Source organism: Lepisosteus platostomus, chromosome 3 (genome assembly GCF_059453375.1).
Source record: "Lepisosteus platostomus isolate fLepPlt1 chromosome 3, fLepPlt1.hap1, whole genome shotgun sequence".
NCBI lineage: Eukaryota > Metazoa > Chordata > Actinopteri > Semionotiformes > Lepisosteidae > Lepisosteus > Lepisosteus platostomus.
Genome location: NC_142613.1, coordinates 822,501 through 844,520, shown reverse-complemented (window position 1 = coordinate 844,520; position 22,020 = coordinate 822,501). Strand labels below are relative to the sequence as shown.

The 22,020-nt window shown below is 51.1% G+C and overlaps 2 protein-coding genes, 1 long non-coding RNA gene and 1 other non-coding gene across 11 annotated transcripts in view; 2 read left to right on the top strand and 2 right to left on the bottom strand.

Moving 5' to 3' along the window:
- The first annotated feature begins 1,678 nt into the window (after positions 1 to 1,678).
- LOC148673990 (NACHT, LRR and PYD domains-containing protein 6-like) lies at positions 1,679 to 14,724 on the top strand. 7 transcript variants are annotated; one of them, XM_088623647.1, is made up of 11 exons: positions 1,684 to 1,930; positions 2,011 to 2,202; positions 3,212 to 3,533; positions 4,538 to 4,585; positions 5,216 to 5,673; positions 6,900 to 8,092; positions 8,774 to 8,926; positions 10,032 to 10,199; positions 10,700 to 10,873; positions 11,509 to 11,726; positions 13,323 to 13,391. In XM_088623647.1, the coding sequence occupies exons 3-10, from the start codon at positions 3,212 to 3,214 to the stop codon at positions 11,678 to 11,680; spliced, it is 2,688 nt and encodes an 895-aa protein (XP_088479773.1). In that variant the 5' UTR covers positions 1,684 to 1,930; positions 2,011 to 2,202; the 3' UTR covers positions 11,681 to 11,726; positions 13,323 to 13,391. The 7 variants fall into 7 exon arrangements, with proteins under 7 accessions (XP_088479774.1, XP_088479773.1, XP_088479771.1 ...); XM_088623645.1 differs by having other exon boundaries at positions 1,686 to 1,930; positions 7,002 to 8,092; positions 11,509 to 11,676; positions 13,323 to 14,724; XM_088623644.1 differs by having other exon boundaries at positions 1,688 to 1,930; positions 2,014 to 2,202; positions 11,509 to 11,676; positions 13,323 to 14,724.
- Positions 3,014 to 22,020, bottom strand: part of LOC148673982 (uncharacterized) — a 21,650-nt gene continuing 2,643 nt past the window's right edge. Inside the window, exons 2-5 of one of the 2 annotated variants that reach the window (XR_015933496.1) lie at positions 16,320 to 18,620; positions 14,726 to 14,919; positions 13,769 to 13,865; positions 3,014 to 3,511 (exon numbers count right to left, since the gene is read on the bottom strand). This is a non-coding gene — a long non-coding RNA (uncharacterized LOC148673982). Of the gene's footprint in view, positions 3,512 to 9,608; positions 13,866 to 14,725; positions 14,920 to 16,319; positions 18,621 to 22,020 lie in introns of those variants that run through there. The other variant, XR_015933495.1, reaches the window with a different exon arrangement.
- On the top strand, positions 16,666 to 21,635 carry LOC148673989 (uncharacterized). The gene is made up of 7 exons (XM_088623656.1): positions 16,666 to 16,969; positions 18,355 to 18,555; positions 19,315 to 19,436; positions 19,955 to 20,099; positions 20,359 to 20,448; positions 20,800 to 20,909; positions 21,020 to 21,635. Exons 1-7 carry the CDS (start codon positions 16,666 to 16,668, stop codon positions 21,101 to 21,103), a joined length of 1,056 nt encoding a protein of 351 aa, XP_088479782.1. The 3' UTR covers positions 21,104 to 21,635.
- Positions 21,976 to 22,020, bottom strand: part of trnah-gug (transfer RNA histidin (anticodon GUG)) — a 72-nt gene continuing 27 nt past the window's right edge. Inside the window, exon 1 of the tRNA in view lies at positions 21,976 to 22,020. This exon is cut by the window's right edge and continues 27 nt beyond it. This is a non-coding gene — a tRNA (tRNA-His).

Here is a 22,020-nt window from a genome sequence, read left to right as displayed (position 1 = left end):
TAATGTTTCTATTTTTAACCATTTGGGATGCCCTACGGTGTCTGTCAGTTAGACCGCATAGCGTAAATAATGGCTTTTTACTTAACTAGGTATTCTCTTACATTTGCCATTTATCATTGGAAGATTCATGTGAGCGAAAACCAATACCTCCAGCTCGACACATATTCTGTGTGCTCACATATCTCATCACTTTTCACCGTTAATAAAACTTCTGTCCTGCACCGTCAGTGACACCTCTGTGTGTCCGGAGCCGATTTCCTGTGTGAGGTTCGTGTTGGCGTTGGCCGCAAAGCACTGAAAGCAGTAAAGGTTTCGGTTTCCTTAAACGTGTGTGAGATACACGTAGCGTTGGTCACCCCGCTCAGTTTACCAAACACATACCTAATAGGAATCAAAGAGATTGTTTCAGTTTTATGTGGGTTGTTTCAAAGTCGTGTCACGGATTGGGTGACTCCTATAGGATTTACTTTTGCTTTGTAGACGACTACGCCACCTAACAATTCTAAAGGGTGCTAAGACCCTTCTCCTGCCACAAGTCCTGCTCGTCTCCCAGAATCCCCAGCGAATACACACAGACCAGCAACAGGCACTTCATTTCCTAGTGATCACAACAACTCTCACAGCACATTGTACAAAACGATAGCGTGATGGGGGTGGGAGGAGGCAGACCAGAGGCAAGCACACAATTTACACCTCAGTCACCCAACAAAAGTCCCAAGACACTGCAGTCCAGCTGTTCTGTCCTCTGTGTAGTTCCTTCGGTGATTCTCAGGCATCGTCTCCGGTCCTGGCAGTCCAGAACAACATGGCTTCCTCGTGCTCTCTCCCCACCTCTATTTCTCCGAGTCCAGGAGAAATTTAATGGGCTCCCATTAAATCGTCAACAGTGGAAAATACTTTCAAAAGGCTGTACGGTTTAGTTCTCTCTAGCCATGCACTGATGGTGACAGTGCAGAGCCTGTCAGGTCTTTCTCTTGTGTGTGTGTGCACTGTCTTGCTGCTGCAGGAGACGACACAGGGGCAGAGGCTGTGTGGTTAGAGCCCCCAGCCGCGCAGCCCTCTGTGGCCTCAGCCTTTGCTGTCCTGCCTGCTGGGGGTCTGGGGCAGTGGCTGTCTCGGCGGCCTCTCTTCCTCCCCTGCTTCTCGTCTCTTCCTTCCCGGTGTTGTGAGGAGAGCTGGCTCAGGGTGGCACCAGTCCCCGTCACAGGGGGGTGAGTGTTATCGGACTCCGTGTTTAGTTTTGGGGGTCTGACCACTGGTCCTGGGGACCCACACACTGCCTGTTTCTCATTCCAGCCGGGTTCTCAGCACCAGAACTAAACGCTTCAGTAATAGTAACTTCACAACAGGATTCATCTGAACAATTTTAATTGTTTTCAGTTCCCAATATGCAGGTGCCTTTTACCTGTAGTGTTTTAATAGTGACGGCAGCCATAGTGCACCAGTGCTCTCACCTCACCCCAGCTCTCAGTGGGGAGGAGAGCAGAGTGATGAAGCCAGTTCGGAGATGGAGGTTATTAGGAGGCCATGATTGGGAAAGGCTAGGAGGGAATTTGTCCAGGACACTGGGGTAACAGCCCTACCCATTTCGAGAAACCCCCTCGGTTTAGTGTGTTTATGCATCGTTTTGCAGCTTTACCAGGTGGGATGCCATAGGAAGGATGTGAAGGATGGCCGCTGCTGCAGCTGCAGTCCTGCTCGGGGTCACACAAGTCCGGACACCTCCAGACAGCGGATCAGTCGGGCGGAGGCCCAGGAAGTGGATCACAAGAAGAGCATCGTCGCCTTCAGTGAGACCTCTTGAAATCTTTCATAAAGTCTGCTACACGTGCCAACCACTTCCTGCACTAGGCAGAGATAAGCACTGGTGCTGAACCTCCAAAGCAAAACAGTTTCGATTCGCACCATCGCTGGCTCAGCCCAGCAGAAGGTAAGCGAAGTCTTGTTTTGTCCTCTTTTAGTTGCTTTTGCAGGTGGATTCCAAGTAGCTTGTTTTTCTAACCTCTGTAGAAGCCTTTCGCAGCCTCGTTCCCTTGCTGACAGAGGGGTATGGCGTGTGCCTGGCTGACTGGTGGCACGGCCAGGGGCCAGGGGCCAGGGGCCAGGCTGAGGCTGGATGTGTCTGATGTGTGAAACAGTCAGAAACAGCATCGCAGGCCCGAGGAAGACAGACAACAACCAGGAGCACTGCGCACAGCTGAGGTGAGACCGATCTACTTACAAGCTTTACCAAGAAACACAGCGACCTCTTTTGCCTCAGGGTATCAGATTTTTTTTAAATCATTTTCTTCTACAGGCTTGGTTCTACATTTTCAGAAACTGGAATCAATTGCCGGTTTTGGCTGTCTACAATTCTTGTGTCTGTGATGGTTAATGGGTAAAAATGTGGTCATATCCCCAAAGGAGAGTAATCATTTTGATCAATAGATGATTTTAGGGCAGCACAGTGGTGCAGTGGTGAGCATTGCAGCCTTGCAGTGCTGTGGCCCTGGGTTTAATTCTGGGCTTGCATTGCTGTTGGTGTGGAGTTTGTATGTTCTCCCCCAGCCCATGTTCTTGTGGGTTTCCTCCAGGTGCTCCGGTTTCCTCCCACAGCCCAGAGACATACGGGTGGGTTAATTGGCTTCTGGGAAACCTGGCCCTGGTGTGAGTGCTCTGCTACGGACTGGCATCCTGTCCAGGATGTACCCAGCCCAGTGGCCGTTGGTGGGATAGGATTGCTGGGAGAGACTCTGGCTCCCCCTCAACCCTGAATTGGAAGAAGAGATTAGAAAGTGGACGAATTATTGAAAATCTAACATGCATGAAAAAGTTTCACATTGTCATTTACTTTCAACACATTCGCCTCACAGGAAACATCAAGATAAAATGTAGGTGTTGACACATTATTTTTCTTTTGCTACATACTGCATTTTGCTACAGAAATCCTAGCAGAAATGCCAATCTCTTCTGTATAAATATTCCTGCAATTATATTTTGTATTCTATTTTTTTTTCATTATTTTTTTGAAACATTTATATCAGGAATACAAATCATTTTCATTTATTGGGTGAAGTGACAGACAATCAATGTTCTGTCAGTATTTCTGCAGCACCGTGGAAAAGTTTGCAGCAGTACATTTGTCATATTCTTGTAGAAGAAGTAATTTAATTGCTTTTATTTTAATTACTTTTCAGCGGCGGGATTTTGACCCTCTGTGTTTGCTTGACAGATGCAGAGGAGTCTGATGTTGAAGACAGAAGGCCTGGACTCTCTCACGCTGGATAGAGGGCTGGTTGTGTTTAAGCTCCTGTCTCACCACCTCGCCGATCTCACTACAGAAGACTTCAAGCGCTTCAGACATGAGCTGCGTTACAGCAAGCAGGATGAGCACAGGATCTCCTGGTTGGAGCTGGAAAATGCTGACCGCACTGACACAGCTCACCTCATGGCCGAGCGTTTCAGCTCCCAGGCCGTGGAGGTGGCGCTGGATGTCCTGAAGTCCATCAACTGTGCCTCCACAGCACACAGCCTGCGGACAGAATGGGAGAAGGGTGAGCCCTGTCAGGGTGGTCTTCACAGGAGGGGCCTGCGAACCTGCTGCGGTCAGCTGGCCCGGCTTGTTTCAGCTCCTCAGCCAGAGAGAAACCTTCTCACTGGCTCTGTCCTACAAGGACTTTGACTGAGAGATTGATTAAACCGAGCAACAGCTGTTCAAAGCACAACATGTCCTGCACAAGTAGGAACCCAGTATTAGCATTGCTGTTTTTTTCATTATTATCAGGAGCCAACATTGTCATTTTAGGTTTATCTGAAAAAGGAATAAGGGGATATTTTTTAAATTAAAAGACTTGAAACGAATCCTTTTTAGGACAAATGGAAAAATAATTCCAAAATCAGACACCACCAATGCTGCCTCCTCTCACTATTTCCTGGAAATTGAGTCACTAACAGCTACTGATGAATAACAAAAAAGTAGCTTCAAAACCGTGTGTCTTTCCTCCTCTAGTCTTGTGAGAGAATGAGAGAGAGGGGTTTCTTTGGAGCTGTGGTTTGCCAATCAGGCTCAGTGCTGAATGACTTTCTATCACTAACTCAGAAGAGTCGGTATCAACGGGAACCTGACAGTGGTGAAACATAAGCAGCTTTTCTGCTGGTTTCACATGTGAGTGCACACTGAGAGCACGAGGTCAGCACCCCTGTCTCTGATCCCTGCTCTCGCTGTGAACAAGGGGTCTCAGCTCCCTCCCGCAGCCAGAGACAACCCCAGATCAAGCTGCTGTTTTAATACCGGCGGGGTGTAGCTGTTCGGGGCTTCACGCCTGTTTGAATACACGAGTCAGAGGGAAAACAGATGTTAATATAGTTCCAGACTTATAATGTGTTTGTATAACCCACTGTTGTTTCCGTATTAATATGATGCTCAGCAGGACTTATTTTCCTCTCCCGTATTTATTTCCTCTGTGATTAATCCTTCAGTCATGTAAATACTGCTTTGAGAATTTTAAGGTGCCAAACTGCTGCATATCTTACTAATAATTCTGAATTTGTTCCCCAGTTACAGGTTATGATGCAGGACACTCCCCTCCAAAAAGAAGGTTGATAGGTAGGTGTTTTGGCACTGATTGTGAAGATTTGGTTAACTTAAATAGTAGATTATATGCACCATGGTGGTGCTCTCCCTCTCGTGCCACTAGTGCAGAGCATGCTCAACCGATGATTGATTTGTGAAATAAGAAGCTGATTCAGGGGGGTCACATTGAAGTAGAATACGATAATAATGATTCCTGGGGGGAGTGGGGAGGAGAACAGAGTAGTGGAGCCAGTTCAGAGATGGGGATTATCAGGAGGCCATGACTGGTAAAGGCCAGGAGGAAATTTATCCAGGACACTAGGGTTACACCCCTACCCTTTTCGAGAAACGCCCTGGGATTTTTAATGACCACAGAGAGTCAGGACCTCGGTTTTACGTCTCCTACAAAGTGCCTTTCTACAATATAGTTTCCCCATCACTATACTGTGATTGATTAGGACCCACACAGACCACAGGGTGAGCGCCCCCTGCTGGCTCCACTAACACCTCTTCCGGCAGCATCCTTAGCTTTCCCAGGAGTCTCCCCTCCAGGTTCTGAGCTCCAGTGGTCTGCCAGCTGGGAGCTGCAGGGTGAGATGGCCTCTTTGCTTTCCTGCTGAGACTGACTTGAATGTTTTTGCTGTTTGTCTGGGACATCACCAGACTACCAGTCCGAGTACAAGGAGGCGGTGCAGCAGAAGTACGGGAAGGTGGAGCCGTATGAAGCATCACCCTGGGAGGAGCACGGCCTCTCCTCCTCCTACATCAGGCTGCACCTCCAGACGAAGGGCGGTGCCGGAGACCTGGCCGGCCGGCGGAGGCAGCTGGTGAGGCAGCGGACCACGGACAGAGACTGCGAGGACCTGGAGACGCTGCTGGACTCCGGCAGGCCCCAGGTCCTGGCGCTGCTGGGCCCGGCGGGGATGGGCAAGAGCTACACGGCGAAGAAAGTCATGCTGGACTGGGCTGGGCCAGGCAAGCACTACAGCGCGTTCGACTACATCTTCCTCCTGGACTGCCAGAAGCTCAGCCGCCGGGCACAGGACGCCAGCCTGGCGCAGCTGGTCTGCGAGGAGTGCGCCGCCCTGAGGCCTGTGCTGCAGAGCGTCTTTGAATCCAGGGTAGGAAGCAGTCAATCGTCTTACTAATGATCTGCTGGAGTTGTTACTCTTTTATATCTGTTTCGCATGTTATGTGAGGGTCTCTTTACACGGACGTTCATGCTCTGAATTATATACACCGTAAATCCATTCTAAAAGTGTGCAATGCACTCCTGAAGGCCTCAGCGGTGCACAGATCTGGTCAGTGTTACAAAACACACTGCTGCTCATGAAGCACGACAGAGGAGCACTACCAGATTCATTCCCAGGCTTACAGGAAAGTCCTGCATTTTCTAAAAAGGCCAAAAGAACTAAAGTTACACAAAGGACTGTAGGTTTCTGGAACAAGCTGGCTGGATGAGACCCTTGTGACAACTAGGGACTAGCAACCTACTAGCCTAGATGGGTTGTGTGGTCTCTTCTTGTTGTAACTCTGAAGTTCTTAAAACATTCCATTATAATACCACAGAGGACCACGCTGACCAGTTTGCTGATTAAAGGAACTGAAAACTGACTTCAGCTCTCCTTCGATAACTGACTGCTTAAGATATCCTTTCCAAGTCAGAACCAAATAGGAGTAAGAAAGTAGCCCAGACTTCCAGGATGCTAAAATGAACTGCAGCTGAGGGAGTCTGATGTGCAAAAACACTTGATGCTGTATAAACCAGCTAATAAAACTTTGTATATAAAAAGATATGCTCAAGTTTCTTACTTAGCTGATGCAACATTTACTGTAGTGTCATTTCTGCTATAGGGAACATTGTCATCCCAGACTTCTATAGAGTTATGGATCTTGTATACCTTTGCCAGATGAAAAAAAAAACTGTCAAGGAATTTACCATTTCCCAGTTGTTGGAGCGTGATCCTAACATTGTGGCAGCCTTTGGAAGACTGTAATAACCAAGGACCTGCCACTAGGCGTCGCCAAAGGCCTGTAGCTACTGTAAATAGTACTATAGTAAACACTGATCACCACATGGTAATGTGGCTAATTTCTTGGATTATTGGTGGGGGTTTAGGCCTCAGATTCTCATATCTAATTTGGAGATTAGTGTATGAACAGAGGTTTGTTGGTTGGGTTTGAGTAAGTAAAAACAGTCAGAGGTTGGTGTCACAAACGTCTCCAAAAAAACTTCATGTTAAATAAGAAATGTTAAATAGGTTTGATCTGAAACTTCCATGATCTATGATCATGAGCTAAGTCTACAATCTACATCATTCTCCGTCCCTCTGCACCCCGATTGCAGGTTCTTATTGTGATGGATGGCTTGGACTTTGTGGAGTTTGCCACCGGGGAAGTTCCCGAGATGGATGCGTTCTCTAAGAAACCGATATCCGTGCTTCTCCAGGGGCTCCTGCAGAAGAGGCTCCTGAGCAGCGGTCAGCACTACTCACTGCTGGTCACCATCCGCCCCGCCATCGCAGACCAGCTCAAGAAGTGCGCCAGGGTGGACCAGTGGGTGGAGATACTGGGCTTTTCCGAAGAAAACCTGCAGGAATACTTCCAGCACCAGGGCCTGGCTGCCCAGGCCTGCGAGGAGGTGCGGAGCAACGAGAGCCTGCTGAGCTTGTGCGCGGTGCCGCTCACATGCTGGGTGGTCTGCACACTCCTGAAGCAGCAAGGAGAGGGGGGGGAGGGGCTCCTGGGCGCCCCCACTTATTCCATCACCTGCGTCTTCATCAGCTACATCTACATCATCCTGAAGCACCACCACAGCTCCTCCAGCCCCGAGGAGGCCGCCGGCGCCCTCCGCTCGCTCAGTCGGCTCGCCAAGGATGGCCTGGCTCGCAGGAAGAGGGAATTCGACGTGAAGGACGTCGAGGCAGAGTTTGGGGGCGTCCACAGGGTCCCCACCAGCTTCCTCAATAAATGCGGGTACCGGTGTGGGGTGAGAAGAGTGGAGGTGTACTCCTTCACCCACCCAGCCCTCCAGGAGGTGCTGGCCGCCCTCTTCTACGCCAGCGATGCCTCTACCGGCCCGCTGAACGGGTTCCTGTCCGCCTCTCTCCAGCCGGGCCACGCACACCAGCGGGACATGGTCCAGTACCTGTTTGGGCTCTGCCACCCACACAACTGGGCCCTGCTCGCGCCGTTCCACCTGGCAAGCTCCGCGTCTTTGACCCCCAGGCTGAAGAACTGGATGAAAGAAGCAGTCACCTTCACAAACAGGAACCCCGAAGATACGTACTTCCTGCTGGACCTGCTGCTGTGCCTGTACGAGTTCCAGGAGGAGGCCTTTACCACGCAGACCGTGGGAGCCCTGCAGGAGGTCCGTCTGCAGTGTGTCTTCCTGAAGAAGCGCGACTTCCTGGCTCTGCGCTACTGTCTCCAGCACTGCCAGGCCTCCCAGCTGCCCCGCCTGCTGCTGCACTTCTGCAACCTCAGGAGCAAGGAGGCCAAGAAACTGCTCCCCCTGCTGGACAAGACTAAAGACTTCAGGTAAGACTGGTGACTTAAAGGACCTACGTTATCAAAGTACAAATCGACATTCTGCTGAAAGGACAAGAGGGCATGAGGACACCAGTAAGATTACAAACGGGAGGAGATTGCTAGTATCTGCTCAGTCCCAGACTGCAGTCTTGTGATGTTTGAATATGGTGGGGTATAGTCGTCTTCCCCCCCTCTTCTTCAGCAGCACAACTGAGTAGTTTGTTCCAGATTCTTGCTGGTCTTTATACACTTAGGTCCCTCCTTATCCATCCGATTTCTGTCCGCTTCTTCCAAGACAGGATCACTCGGAAGCTTGAATCCCACCCTGGCGAGCAAGGGGTGCAAGGCAGGGTACACCCTGGACAGGACACCTGTCCAGCACAGGACGCACAGACACAGACACACACATCCTGGACGGGACACCAGTCCAGCACAGGGAACCCAGACACACACACTCACAGCAGGAGTGTGATTTACCTAGAAGCTAATCAACCTACCAGCATGTCTTTGGACTGTAGCAGGAGACCTGAGGACCCAGCATTTTCAATTTAATCTTTGACGTGCCACTTCATCCAAAAGTCCTCTGGAATGTCACGTCGCTGTGCAAGACTAGGCTCTGAAGCTGTTTAGCTGCGGAAATTATTTTTGAGCTTTGGAGTCACTGTGTTTTTTGCTCATTCTCCCTTCAAGTATCCAGATGTCAGAGCTAAGCCAAGAATCCATGAGCTACCTGAGTAAGGAGATCGCAACAAAGCACAAGCTGAGAGATGTGTGGTTGCGCATGGCTCAAGACAGTGACGCCCTGGACCTGACCTGCTCCACCTGGAAGTCTTGCAATAACTCGTAAGCAGGCCAAGAGTAATGTGAAGTGCACACACAAGCTCCTCAGGCAAAGATCTCCAGCTGAAAGAGAAGTTTCTGCTATTGGAGCTGGTGAATTCCAGTTCCTTTCTGGGTTCTGTAATCCAGGGATGCGTGAGAACAGCACACAGATCTCACACACAGTAATCTGCATCTGACCTTACTGCAGGAAGAGCTCAATGCTGAGCTGTGTTCCATGAGGTGAGGTGAGGTGGTGTTTCTAATGGCATCCAAGAATGGCCTAAAAAAATGCTTTATATAATTAAAAGAACATCTTCCTTGATAAAGACTATAGAGCTAATCAGGGTTCCATCCTCATCTTTGATCTCTTATTATCTTTGTTGGGTTTATTCAGCTTTAGCCCCTTAATAATTGGTTTTATATCTTATATCAATTACATAAAATATATTAGTATTTTGTATATATAGGAACAAGTAACAGGTTTATTCCCTGCTGAAAAGAGAAGAAAGAAAACACAACGTTTCGGCTGTGGAGCCTTCTTCTGGCCGAAACGTGTTTCCTTTCTTCTCTCTTCAGCAGGGAATAAACCTGTTACTTGTTCCTTTGCAGCCAATGCATGCTGACACAGCTACCCACCTGAACTATTGTATATATCTGTGTGCTTCATGTTGTTTAATTGTTACAAACGGAGTGAGACTAGGGATTAGGTTATTGGTTTATGTGTTTATTTTGTCAGTGACACTGAAAGTGTGAGCGTGTCAGGAGGGGGTGTGAACCACAGTGAACCACTGTGTCAGGAGGGAGTGTGATCGCTACACAGGAGGGGGTCCCTACAGTGAGGGTGTCTGACACAGGACTACAGCACAGGGGTGGGCTTGGAGGAATGGCCTTCAGTCATCTCAAGGCATCTTCAGAAAATCTGATGTGCTGGGGTGATAAAAAACGCTATTCTATATAGCGCCTTTAACAGCAGTCAGGAGAGGGTGGGTCCTGTGTCCTGTGTCCTGTGCCAGGGAGAATTTGCCTTCTGCCTGGCAAATTCAGGCAGAAGGGCTCTGCAGCCCTGTCTGGCGCTGGAGCAGAGGGCCTGGGGTCAGTGAGTGCTGGACACTCTGCTGCTTTCCAGGCTGAGGATCGAGGGCGTTCCCAGGGCCCAGACCTGCCTGCGCTGGTTCCTACAGGACTGTGGGTTCGGCCTCAGGGAGCTGTACTTCCATGACCAGAAGGAGGAGGAGGAGGTGCAGGGGATGTTGGAAGTCTTGAAGGAGACGGACTGTCAGCTCCAGTGTGTCAGGTAGAGTGTGGGGGGGGGAGACAGACCCCACGTCACTCAGTGGTCTTGGTCGCTGCGGCACAGACTGGGTAGAAGCTGCCCGATGAATCAGAGTTATCAGCACGTTTCCTCTGCCATCCAGTGGATTTGCATCATCAGTGCGTCTGCAGGAGAGCGTGTGTTCGTGTATAATGTTTCATTACACCCTAGAGTCTAGTCTCTAGATGACTTTCTGTGCTATCAGCGTGATGTGACTGTTGTGTCATTCTGGGTTGTTGTTGAAGCCGATACCCTGGATGCTTTGAAGAATCGGTCCTGGGATCAATGCGCTCCTAACTACCAACAGGATAGCTGGGCTGAATGGCTGCGCTGGTCTGTAACCTTTCTTCTGTTCTTAACTGGCAGTGTGAAGCGCTGCTGTCTGTCGGAGCTGTGAGTTTCTACCCCAGCAGGTTGTCTCAGTGTGTCAGTGCTGTGTTGCGACTCAGTGTCGGGGTGCTGTGTCTGCTCTGCTGTTCCAGTGTGAAGCGCTGCTGTCTCTCGGAGCGCAGTGTTCGAGCCCTGCTGGCCCTGCTGGAGAGCAGACCTGCCATCACCACCCTGGACCTGGAGGGGAGCAGACTGGGACAGGAGCAGCAGAAACTGTTTTTGGACGAGCTGGGAGCCATGGGAGGGGCTGGCCTGCAGTCGCTGGGGTGAGAAAGGCCACAAGGGCGATTCTTGCATGAAGTTTCTGTTCTGCCGAAGGGTCAAAATGCTTTCCTGGGCTCCTTAGATGGAGCAGTCAGTCAGTGACCATTGTGTGGTCTTTCTTCGAAGATGAGGCAGTATCCATTAATCATTGTGCCTTTTCTTCCCAGGGTGGAAATCAGCCCTGCCTTTATGTGAATTATAGGTCCTGATTACACAGCAGTGTAGCAGTTAGTCACTGGTGGGGAGAAGGTGCGTTACTGGGGAACGAGCACTACAAGTGTAGAGTTGCTTAGCTGTTGATATCTCTGTACCCCTGAGAAAGCCCTCCACTCCCTATTCCCACACTTGGGGCTCTACGAGTAAATTCCCTTTTCTTCTTGGAGGTAAACAGCACTGTGTTTGCTGCAGGAGTGTCAGGACTGTCCAGCTGTAGGTCTTGGATAAGGCGCTGCTTGAATCAAAGCCAGGAACTTTACAGTGACCCTTAAACTGCAGTGGAGGAGACACACCCTCATTTTTTTTTATTCAGTTGGGGCCACTAAACCGTTGATCACTCCCGGTTCTTGAGGAACACTCTTGAGAGCTGAGTGCTGTTTGCTGTGTCCTGGTCCACACTCATGGCCTTGTGTGATTCCAGGCTGCTGGACACCGGCTTGACAGCCGCCAGTGTCCCCGCCGTCTGCTCCCTGCTGAGGAAGACAGCGGTCAGCGCCCTGAGTCTGGGAGACAACCCCCTGGGGGACGAGGGGGTGCGGCTGCTGTGTGAGGCCCTTGGGGACCCCAGCTGCCAGCTGCAGAGGCTCTCGTGAGTCCCCTCGCGCCTGTCCCCCGGTGTCTGTGACTGCAGGGACTCTCGTGAGTCCCCCCGCGCCTGTCCCCCGGTGTCAGTGACTGCAGGGACTCTCGTGAGTCCCCTCGCGCCTGTCCCCCGGTGTCTGTGACTGCAGGGACTCTCGTGAGTCCCCCCGCGCCTGTCCCCCGGTGTCTGTGACTGCAGAGACTCTCGTGAGTCCCCTCGCGCCTGTCCCCCGGTGTCTGTGACTGCAGGGACTCTCGTGAGTCCCCCCGCGCCTGTCCCCCGGTGTCTGTGACTGCAGAGACTCTCGTGAGTCCCCTCGCGCCTGTCCCCCGGTGTCCGTGACTGCAGGGACTCTCGTGAGCCCCCCCCGCGCCTGTCCCCCAGTGTCGGTGACTGCAGAGACTCTCGTGAGTCCCCCCGCGCCTGTCCCCCGGTGTCTGTGACTGCAGAGACTCTCGTGAGTCCCCCCGCGCCTGTCCCCCAGTGTCCATGACTGCAGGGACTCTCGTGAGTCCCCCCGCGCCTGTCCCCCGGTGTCTGTGACTGCAGAGACTCTCGTGAGTCCCCCCGCGCCTGTCCCCCAGTGTCCATGACTGCAGAGACTCTCGTGAGTCCCCTCGCGCCTGTCCCCCAGTGTCGGTGACTGCAGAGACTCTCGTGAGTCCCCCCGCGCCTGTCCCCCGGTGTCCCTGACTGCAGAGACTCTCGTGAGCCCCCCCCGCGCCTGTCCCCCAGTGTCCATGACTGCAGAGACTCTCGTGAGTCCCCCCGCGCCTGTCCCCCAGTGTCCATGACTGCAGAGACTCTCGTGAGTCCCCCCCGCGCCTGTCCCCCAGTGTCCATGACTGCAGAGACTCTCGTGAGCCCCCCCCGCGCCTGTCCCCCAGTGTCCATGACTGCAGAGACTCCCGTGAGTCCCCCCTGCGCCTGTCCCCCAGTGTCCATGACTGCAGAGACTCTCGTGAGTCCCCCCGCGCCTGTCCCCCGGTGTCCATGACTGCAGAGACTCTCGTGAGTCCCCCGCGCCTGTCCCCCAGTGTCCATGACTGCAGAGACTCTCGTGAGTCCCCCCGCGCCTGTCACCCGGTGTCCATGACTGCAGAGACTCTCGTGAGTCCCCCCGCGCCTGTCCCCCGGTGTCTGTGACTGCAGGGGCCTCAGCTGTTAGCCCCAGAGGACAGCCGTGTGGACAGCAGCAGGGATCTCTCTTTCCTCTCAGAGCACAGCTCCTGCATCCTGGAGAGGAGCTGAGCGTAATACACAGATACTGGATTGTATCTCCTGCACTTTGTAATAATATCAATGTCAAGGTCCTTTTTTTTAACTTTTTGCGCACAGATGCACTGAGCTCACATTCCAAGCCTGAGGGCCTTGACCGTGATCCCAGCATCTTTGTGGCAACATAAGAAATGCCAGGCTGGTGTACTTTACAGTGCATGGAATAAAGACCCAATGAGTAATGATTTAAAAGATCAGAGCAAGGGGCATGGGGCTTAGTGAAATTTTTAAATCCTCTCTCCTGTAGTATATTGTCTGGCGGCGGGTGGCAGACAACAGGTGTTGCTCATCTCAGGTGCACCCCTCACTCCTTCATCAACACTTGCCTGCAATTTCCCTCACGGGATCAATAAAGTATCTATCTCCCCCTGCAGTTTGGCCAGATGCGGGCTCACAGAGAGTTCTCTGCCTGGCCTCAAGATGGCGCTGGAGAACAACCAGACACTGAAAGATATCCAGTTATGTGGCAACTACACATCGAGAGATGCAGGCATCGAGCTGGAGAGCTTTTGGAACAGAAGGCCATATCAAAGAGGAGAGGCGTCCCAGAGAAGCAATAGGTGTGTTATTCTTTGAGCCCGACAGCACAGGCCGAGAAGGATCATCACAAGCTTTTCAGCTGTCATGCTGTGTGTTGTGTTTTCGCTAGCTTGAGTTTGGGTTTGCGATGCCGCTTGTTTTTCTTGGAGGGTTTCACTGAAGTTATTAAAAGGAAGAACGTGGGTCCCGCCACTGGCTCAGTAGGCCAGGGAGCTGGCCAGGGAACCTGTGTCTCAGAGTGCAGAGCACAGCCAGAGAGCCACACCCTCCACGGCCTCACTGTCACATGAGCTTCACTCTGTGAACCCCCGCGGGAGACGATTCGGAGGACCGACGCACAGCCTGACGCAGCCTTTTTCCTTCGTAACGTCATGATGCTGAATCGGGGCAACCAGAAAAGAGAAAAATGAGGATTTTAGAAATAATTTCTTAAAAATCCTTTTTAAAGAGCATTAACACTTTACATTGTAAAGTAGAATATTTTGTAAGTGTTGCCTTAGCACAGCCCACTTTGAGAAAGAGACTCCTCTTGACAGATTGTGAGTTGTACTTGAAATGGGACAGGCAGCTCTCAGGAAAGAAGTCTAGAAGTTTTGACAAATGTATATTTTTGGATTTCTTTCCCCATATCAACACAAAACATTTTAATATTTATACTGCTTGTAATAATGATGATGATGTGTTTCTATATCCTGTAAAATGAGGTACTCTCTGTGAACTGTGAACTGTGATGCCCAGAGACCATGCAAGTGAATGTGACTGTATTGCCCAGGCAGAGCAGGAGGTGAACTGCAGCTAACGTGGTTCCCTGAAGGAGCTTGTAACAAGCTCTGTCATCAGGGCCCCCTGTCACGGAAAATGTGAAATGTGAACAAATGTGAAAATGATGAAAAGTTTAACTGAAGCTCTGTCCTGTGATGAGACAGATGTCGTTGGTGAGCGTCTCTCTCCTGCTGCTTGTGTGTTCATGCCGCTGAAGCAGTGGAGCCTGAGAGCACGGGGCAGTCTCTGCCTCTGTCTCCCTGTCTGCGATTTGTGAAAGGTTTCCCACGAATCTGAGCGAACGTGCAAGAGCTGCGACCCCAGTGAGCGACTGACTCCTGTCTCGAATCCCTGGGGTGCAGCACTCGTGCGAACCGGGGTACGTGAATCCGCCCAGAGCTGTGAATTGTTTGAGGGTAGTACTGTGAATATTGTTATCGGACATTTACAAATAAATATTTAACCCCTTTTTTACCTTTCGATTCATCGTGTAAGGTTCTTGCTCGCACAGCTCACCGCTTGATCCCCTGGATTCTGGTGCTCCCTGGTGTTCCCAGTAAATCAGCTTCCGGGATTTCACAAGGCACCCCCTCCACGCCTTCAGAAAAACACTGCTCTCTGGGGGGAGGACACAGTGGCAATACCTCCACTCCTCTGCTGTTCCTCAGGCTGGGACAGGAGAACACACACTGTATTATTATTATTGAGAGACAGGCTCACTGTCTGTTCCTCAGGCTGGGACAGGAGATCACACACTGTATTATTATTATTGAGAGACAGGCTCACTGTCTGTTCCTCAGGCTGGGACAGGAGATCACACACTGTATTATTATTATTGAGAGACAGGCTCACTGTCTGTTCCTCAGGCTGGGACAGGAGATCACACACTGTATTATTATTATTGAGAGACAGGCTCACTGTCTGTTCCTCAGGCTGGGACAGGAGATCACACACTGTATTATTATTATTGAGAGACAGGCTCACTGTCTGTTCCTCAGGCTGGGACAGGAGATCACACACTGTATTATTATTATTGAGAGACGGGCTCACTGTCTGTTCCTCAGGCTGGGACAGGAGATCACACACTGTATTATTATTATTGAGAGACAGGCTCACTGTCTGTTCCTCAGGCTGGGACAGGAGATCACACACTGTATTATTATTATTGAGAGACAGGCTCACTGTCTGTTCCTCAGGCTGGGACAGGAGATCACACACTGTATTATTATTATTGAGAGACAGGCTCACTGTCTGTTCCTCAGGCTGGGACAGGAGATCACACACTGTATTATTATTATTGAGAGACGGGCTCACTGTCTGTTCCTCAGGCTGGGACAGGAGATCACACACTGTATTATTATTATTGAGAGACAGGCTCACTGTCTGTTCCTCAGGCTGGGACATGAGATCACACACTGTATTATTATTTTTGAGAGACAGGCTCACAAAGCAGATAAAAATGGAGTCTGTTATCTGTGTTTTCGTTTTTTGTATTGCATCAGCAAAAATACATACAATACAAAGAAGAGTACATAGGACACATCAATAACATCTTCAGTGGGACATATGTAATACACCTGCACTTTATTAAAAAAAAGATGAGTAGGTAAATAAAGATGAGGTCCACACAGCTTTCGTGTTCCTGCATAGTCCGTAGACACGCCTTTAGGTTTATTTTACTGTTCAAACATGGTTCTCGTCCCAGGCTATTTCACTTAAAGTGCATAATACCGTGCGAGTATAATGATCAAGTAGATAACAACTGATATTTTCATATTATTGTCAATTGGATTAAAATCTAACAATAACGTGTATTTCTTTAACAGTAATGTCAGTAACAGAGTCTTTCTTTATACAACGTTGCAGGTCAATCCAGACCTGCTGTCTGTGTTTATATCGGTTTCTCTGTGTTTTTACAGCTTCAGTTATCTTTGCACAAGACAGCGGAGCCCGAGTAAAAGCACATCCCTTGCTTTTACAATTTATACTGTGCAGCCAACGTGATGTCCAGATAATTTAGCAGGATTTTTGATGATGTGAACGCTTTTAGAAGATTGTCCTTTACTTACCACTAACAATTCTGTGGAGGAATTACTAGTGGCTTCTCATTCCTAAACCAGTATAGGTTAGATTTGAAACTCAAAATGTAAAGACTGTTTTAGTACAGTTTTGTCCCGATATCTCTCTGAGCTTCTACCACTTTCAACACAGCGATGTGATCAGCTGGGCTTCGCTCCTTAAGTGACTCCCGGTTTTTATAACTACAGAGACTCACAAGCCCCGCTCTGTGGGAGCGGAGAGGCCAGTCTCTCTTCCGCCTCGTACAGAGAAGCAGTTTTACTTTCGGTTCTCACTTCTTGAGCTCTGGGTTTACTGTAAGCTCCCGCGGGCGCGGTCTCCTGGTTTGCCCGAGTGATGTGCGAGACGGGTCAGCAGCAGCTCCGGCTGAGATTCGAGCGGCTGGCGGCGGAGATCTCCCGGCAGGTGGACAGCGGTCAGCTCCGGCGGCTCAAAACGCAGTGGTCAGGACTGGTGGCCGGGCACGAGCTGCAGGCGGCGCGGGACGCGGGTCAGCTGCTGGTGATCCTACTGGAGGCGGGGCGCGTTTCTCTGACCAGTCTGGGCTCGATCAAGGACCAGCTCGAGTCGCTGTCCCTGCACAGCCTGGTGCAGCTCTGCCGGGAGTACGAGCGACAGGCCGGCGATTTCCTCGGCGGAAGTAAGATCCACAAGCGCAGATCTGCACGGCAGTAGCACAGAGCTGAGCGCTGGTTTTCTGCGGCAGTTTAACGTGAGCGAAGCGAGGGTCAGTGCGGGGCTGAGATGAATGTCAATGACAAACCCATAGATCATAATCGAGCAGGAGTGAAAGTGTTTTTCACACACCTTGCCCTTTAATTCACAAGAAAAGAGCTGTCATTCGACCTTCATGTTCTACTTATGTGTTAAGATTTCAGCTAGTTTGCAGTCTTTGAGATTTTTTTTCATTCCGTTCCATTATAGTCTACGGGCTGCTCTTCCTGTACTGTAGGCTACGGACAGCTCTTCTGTTCCGCCTTCGACTGAGTAATCAAGCTCCTAAGACACGACCTGCAAATGAAGGGCTTTGGCTCCTTCTGAACAAACCTTGAAGTAATTAATACCTCATTAATTACAGGATAGATTTTCAAGGAGCTAATGTGCACTGTGTGTTGAGAAGATAACAATACCCGAAATTCCTCAAAGCCTCTGTGTTTGTCTGTGTCACCTTTCTTTCTGTCTTCATTTTGTTAATTTTCTAAAGTTTTTATCCTATTTGTAAAAAAATGAACAGAGCAAAACACGTTAGGTGGACTAGGAGGGACCTGAGACAAATACTCATTATCCCTAAAGGCACTGACAGGAGCAGTTTCAGATTGCAGAAGGACATGCATCCCATCCAGCCTGTTGTGTAGTTCGTAAGCAATAGATCCCAGGAAGGATCCCAGTGTTTTGATCTTGGTGTCGTGAAAGAATGTGTAGCTCACAGCTCCCAGCTGGCAGCCCACTGGAGCTCAGCAGTGTGAGCCTGGTCAGTACCTGGATGGGAGACCTCCTGGGAAAAACTAAGGCTGCTGCTGGAAGAGGTGTTACTGGTGCTAGTAGGGGGCGCTCACCCTGTGGTCTGTGGGGGTCCTAATGCTCAGTATAGTGATGGGGACACTGTACTGTGAAAAGGCCCAGAGGAGATGTACAGTAAAACCAAGGGCCTGACTCTCTGTGGTCATTAAAAATCCCAGGGCGTTTCTTGAAAAGAGTAGGGGTGTTACTCCTCCGTCCTGGCTAAATTTCCCACTGGCCTTTACCCATCATGGCCTCCTGATAATCCCCATCTCTGAACTGGCTTCATCACTCTGCGCTCCTCCCCACTGAGAGCTGGTGAGTGGGGAGTGGACTGGTGCGTCACCCAAGTGGGGGTACACACTGGTGGTGGAGGAGGGGATCCCCATGACCTGTTTATAAGTGGAGGGTCCAGAAAAGCCGTGTAAGTGTGAGGAGGTGTTATTGGATCTGGGAAGGCGCTCAGCTGAAATGGCGGCATCAGCTGGGCCGCGCCTGGAGCTCTGCTGTTTCTGCTCTTCCCAGTGAGAGTCCAGGAGCTCCGCAGCCACACGGCCGAGACCTTCTGCAGCGCGCGGCGGCCGGAGCCCGAGTGCGGGTGGGCCGGCGGGGCGGGGAGGAGCGCGCCCGAGGAGAGCGACGAGACGCAGTTCTGCAGCGCGCAGCTGCAGCCACGGGGGCGAGACGCGGCGCCTCTGGGCCACGGGACCCCGCCTGGCAGCGGAGGTAGGCTGGATTCTATTCCCTGGTGCAGACAGATGAGCTTTGGCAACACAAAAGCAGCGCAGGTCCTGCAAGAACAACAGAAAGATTACAATCCCCTGGGGGCTTCCTAGTGAGCCTCATCAAGAAGCCGGGATATCAACTCCAGCAACAGGCCTGGGCGCATTGTTCCATACTCCGACCACTCTCGGCGTAAACAAGTCCCTCCCGTTCTCTGATTGAAATACACTTTCTGCGTTTGCTTTTGTGTAAACTGGTTTGTCTTTCTGATTCCGTAGAAGATTCGTATGAAGTCATCCTAACTTGTGACACTGTTATTTGTATTTTTATATGCCTATAGCTTATTTTTAACCTCAAGCAGGGAGCTGCAAAGGATCAGGTACCTGTTTATTTTTTCCCTCTGCAGCCAGTGAGAGCGGCATCCAGAAATGAAAGCGGAGTCAGGCATTCACTGTGTCCGAGACACACTGCAGACACACTGCAGACACATTCACCCCCCTCCCTGGTTCTCTCAAGGGGAGACTGAGGCCTGCCTGGGCCTGGCAGCCCCTCCGAACCCTTCTGCTGCCAGGCTGTGGGCTCATGTCCCAGAGGAAGAGCAGAGAGGCGACGGGGGCGCAGGGGTCTGTCTGAGAGCGTCAGGGCCGCTTGTAGGGTGACCCCCGGGTGACCCCACACGCTTGCCGAGCGCGGTGCTTCCAGCTGCTGGCGAGACCAGGCGTCCAGCTGGCTGCCCGCTGAAGCCGAGCTCTTGTCCCGCAGGTGTCTGTCTGTGGGAGGCAGGAGCACTGCAGGCCTTTGACAGGCTGAAGCCGTTCAGCGCTCAGGAGGTGCAGGCGATCAGCAGGCTGCTGGGGGACCCCCCTCGCCCCCCAGGACCTGAGGTGGGACGGCTCTGCTCCTGCACTCCTCTCCCAGCAGTGTCAGCGCAGCCCAGACTGGGATTGCAGGGGGGAGCACAGGGGGGAGAGAGGGGAACACGTCTCAGCTGACCTGCTGGCAGCACCAGTAGCAACACAGCACAGTTGTAGCTGGGACCTGTTTTGTTAAGTTTTGTAACACTCATGGTTTATCTGTGCGGCGGTGGGGCAGAGTGCAAAGGTCTTTATTCTGGCATTTATTGTGTAGCTGCACCCCTCAAAAATTGGCTTATTGATCTTGTACTTGCATTAAAATATCTTCACACGGGGAACTTCACAGCAACCAAGAGACACACAGGATATTAGTACCAGCAGTCGGGCAGTCAGAGGCTGCAGGCATGGTGCACATTCAGTGAGAAACGGCAGGCTGGAGCTCGCCGTCATGTTCCTCCAGAGACCCGACATGGGGGCATGCCGGCTAGAACAGTTCACAGGTCGGGCTGAGGGCTCCTACTTGGGTCACAGTGCTCTCTTTCACGCAGAACGGTGCTGTGAGTGTGAGGGAGCTCCTGTCTGCCACTGGGGGCCCTGCTGCTCTGCGCCAGCTCTGCAGAGCCTTGAAGACCCTGAATCGAGACGACGTGATCTCTGCCATGCACTCCCAGCGGAACCTGCTGCCTGCCCTGGGTGAGCCCACATGAGCCAGTGCTCTCCTGCCGTGAGTTACTCATCGCTGATGAGAAGCACTGCTGGACCCTTAAGCAGACAGGAGGGACACTTGAGTGTTTTGTGCCCTTCCTTGCACACTGACTGGACGGTAGATCCTGGACGGGTCAGTATCTGCAGCACCTAGAGCGGCCCAGACGCCCCTCCCCCCCTCTCGTTCACGCTTCGTAGCGCTCGTAGCGTCAGCCTTGCCCACTGGGCTTTCTTCTCCCTGCTCCAGGGCCGAGACGCAAGGAGGAGCTGGTGAGAGACCTGCCCTTCTCCGTGTGGCACTCCTTCACTGTGGCGCTGAGCGTTGAGCAGGAGGACGGTAAGCGCAGGGCTGTCACACTTTCAGCCTCACACACTTAGCAGCAGGATGATTTTCAACAAAAACCCACGTTCACTTTCCCATGGCGACTTGTAAGTCTCATAGCTCTGTTGAAAACGAGGCCGAGGAGCTGTGTACAAGTGAACAACTGACAGTGCTGTTCATTCTACAGACTTGAACACTCGTGAATCCAGCCCCCAGCGTACAGTACAGGACAGGTCCAGATCGAGAGGAGGCCATTTGGCCCATCTAACTCCTTTGTTAGTTCCATACTCCCACCACCCTTTGTGTAAAGAACTTACAGCTGGCTGCTCATGGTGTGCATGTTTGACTCTGAACCTCGTTCACCAGGGCGAGACTGGAGGCTCCTTGCTGAGAAAGTGGGCATCTCGGCTGCCTACCGAGAGCTGTGGAAACAGAAGTCGAAGATCCCTGCGGAAGAGGTCCTGAACTCCTGGAAGGTAAGCCCGGGGCAGTGTGGGCTCTCAATCTCCCAGGACCTCTTGTGCTCAAGTGCTGCTGGAGTGTCTTGAGGTGCTGCTCACACTTCCACAACTCTGTTTTGCTCCAGAGTAAAATCAGCGAGGCCACGCTGGACAAGCTGTTCGATCACATGATCGCCATGGGGCGCGAAGATCTGGCCGACATGCTGTGAAGCCGACAGCTCGAGACGCGTCTCCAGTCCGCCGTTCCGGGCGCCTGGTCAGAGAGGCAAACACCTTCCTGCTGGTTTGCAGCAGCAGAGCACACAGCACTCTGGGGAGGAAGACAACAGTCTGCTTCCTGTCTTCCACTCATTCCGAGCGCCCCAGAAGAAGATTTCAGACTGGTCCTGTGAAACCACTGTGTTTTTATGCTGTTCCTGTAGACCTGGGGTTGTGTGTGAGGTCACAGGCTGTCTAGAATGGTCAGGAACAGCCTAACCAAAGAGTACAGAGCAGTGCTGAACTGTGCAAAAGACAGAGACTTTATGACGCTAAAAATGTAAAATGATTTGTAAAGCAATGCTCTTAAATCTTAGCCCAGGATTTTACACTGTTTTTCTATCAATTTTAAAAATACATTAAGATGACGGGTTTATTTCGTCTTCTGCAGTTACATTTCAGTTTTCACTGAAAAGCATGTGCTGGGACAGAAAACAAATAACAATAATGTGTTAATAAATTGAAAATAAGTTGTACAGATAAGGCGTGAGATCTCAAATTGGGGGATGTAATTAGAGGTTTGAACACTTTTGTTTCTAAACCAGACCAGTAATTTGGGGTCTTAGAATCTGTAAACTAATCACATTTGCAAAGTGTACCAAAACACGAGAATTAGCAAACACTATGAAATTATTTTGTGTTCATCTCTCAGTGCTAATGTGCAGGATTGTGATATTAGAAGAATATAACTGAGTGGCAGGTGTGTCCAGTAGCTTTTCGAGCGGAAGAGCTGTGTGATCAGTTGGGTGAAACTGTTCGCTTCTCTGCGCAGCGTTTTTGTTTTCCTTCATTCCTGCAAACAGTAAAAGCGGGGCGCCCGTCCTGCCGTGACCCGGATTCGAACCGGGGTTGTTGCGGCCACAACGCA

Excerpts from the sequence above, each read along its gene's own strand:
- LOC148673990 (XM_088623644.1), top strand. The coding sequence starts at position 3,212 with ATGCAGAGGAGTCTGATGTTGAAGACAGAAGGCCTGGACTCTCTCACG. Across the intron at positions 3,534-4,537 it reads GCGGACAGAATGGGAGAAGG|TTACAGGTTATGATGCAGGA; the intron begins GTGAGCCCTGTC and ends TTTGTTCCCCAG. Across the intron at positions 4,586-5,215 it reads TCCAAAAAGAAGGTTGATAG|ACTACCAGTCCGAGTACAAG; the intron begins GTAGGTGTTTTG and ends GGACATCACCAG.
- LOC148673989 (XM_088623656.1), top strand. The coding sequence starts at position 16,666 with ATGTGCGAGACGGGTCAGCAGCAGCTCCGGCTGAGATTCGAGCGGCTG. Across the intron at positions 16,970-18,354 it reads CGGCGATTTCCTCGGCGGAA|TGAGAGTCCAGGAGCTCCGC; the intron begins GTAAGATCCACA and ends TGCTCTTCCCAG. Across the intron at positions 20,100-20,358 it reads GAACCTGCTGCCTGCCCTGG|GGCCGAGACGCAAGGAGGAG; the intron begins GTGAGCCCACAT and ends TCCCTGCTCCAG.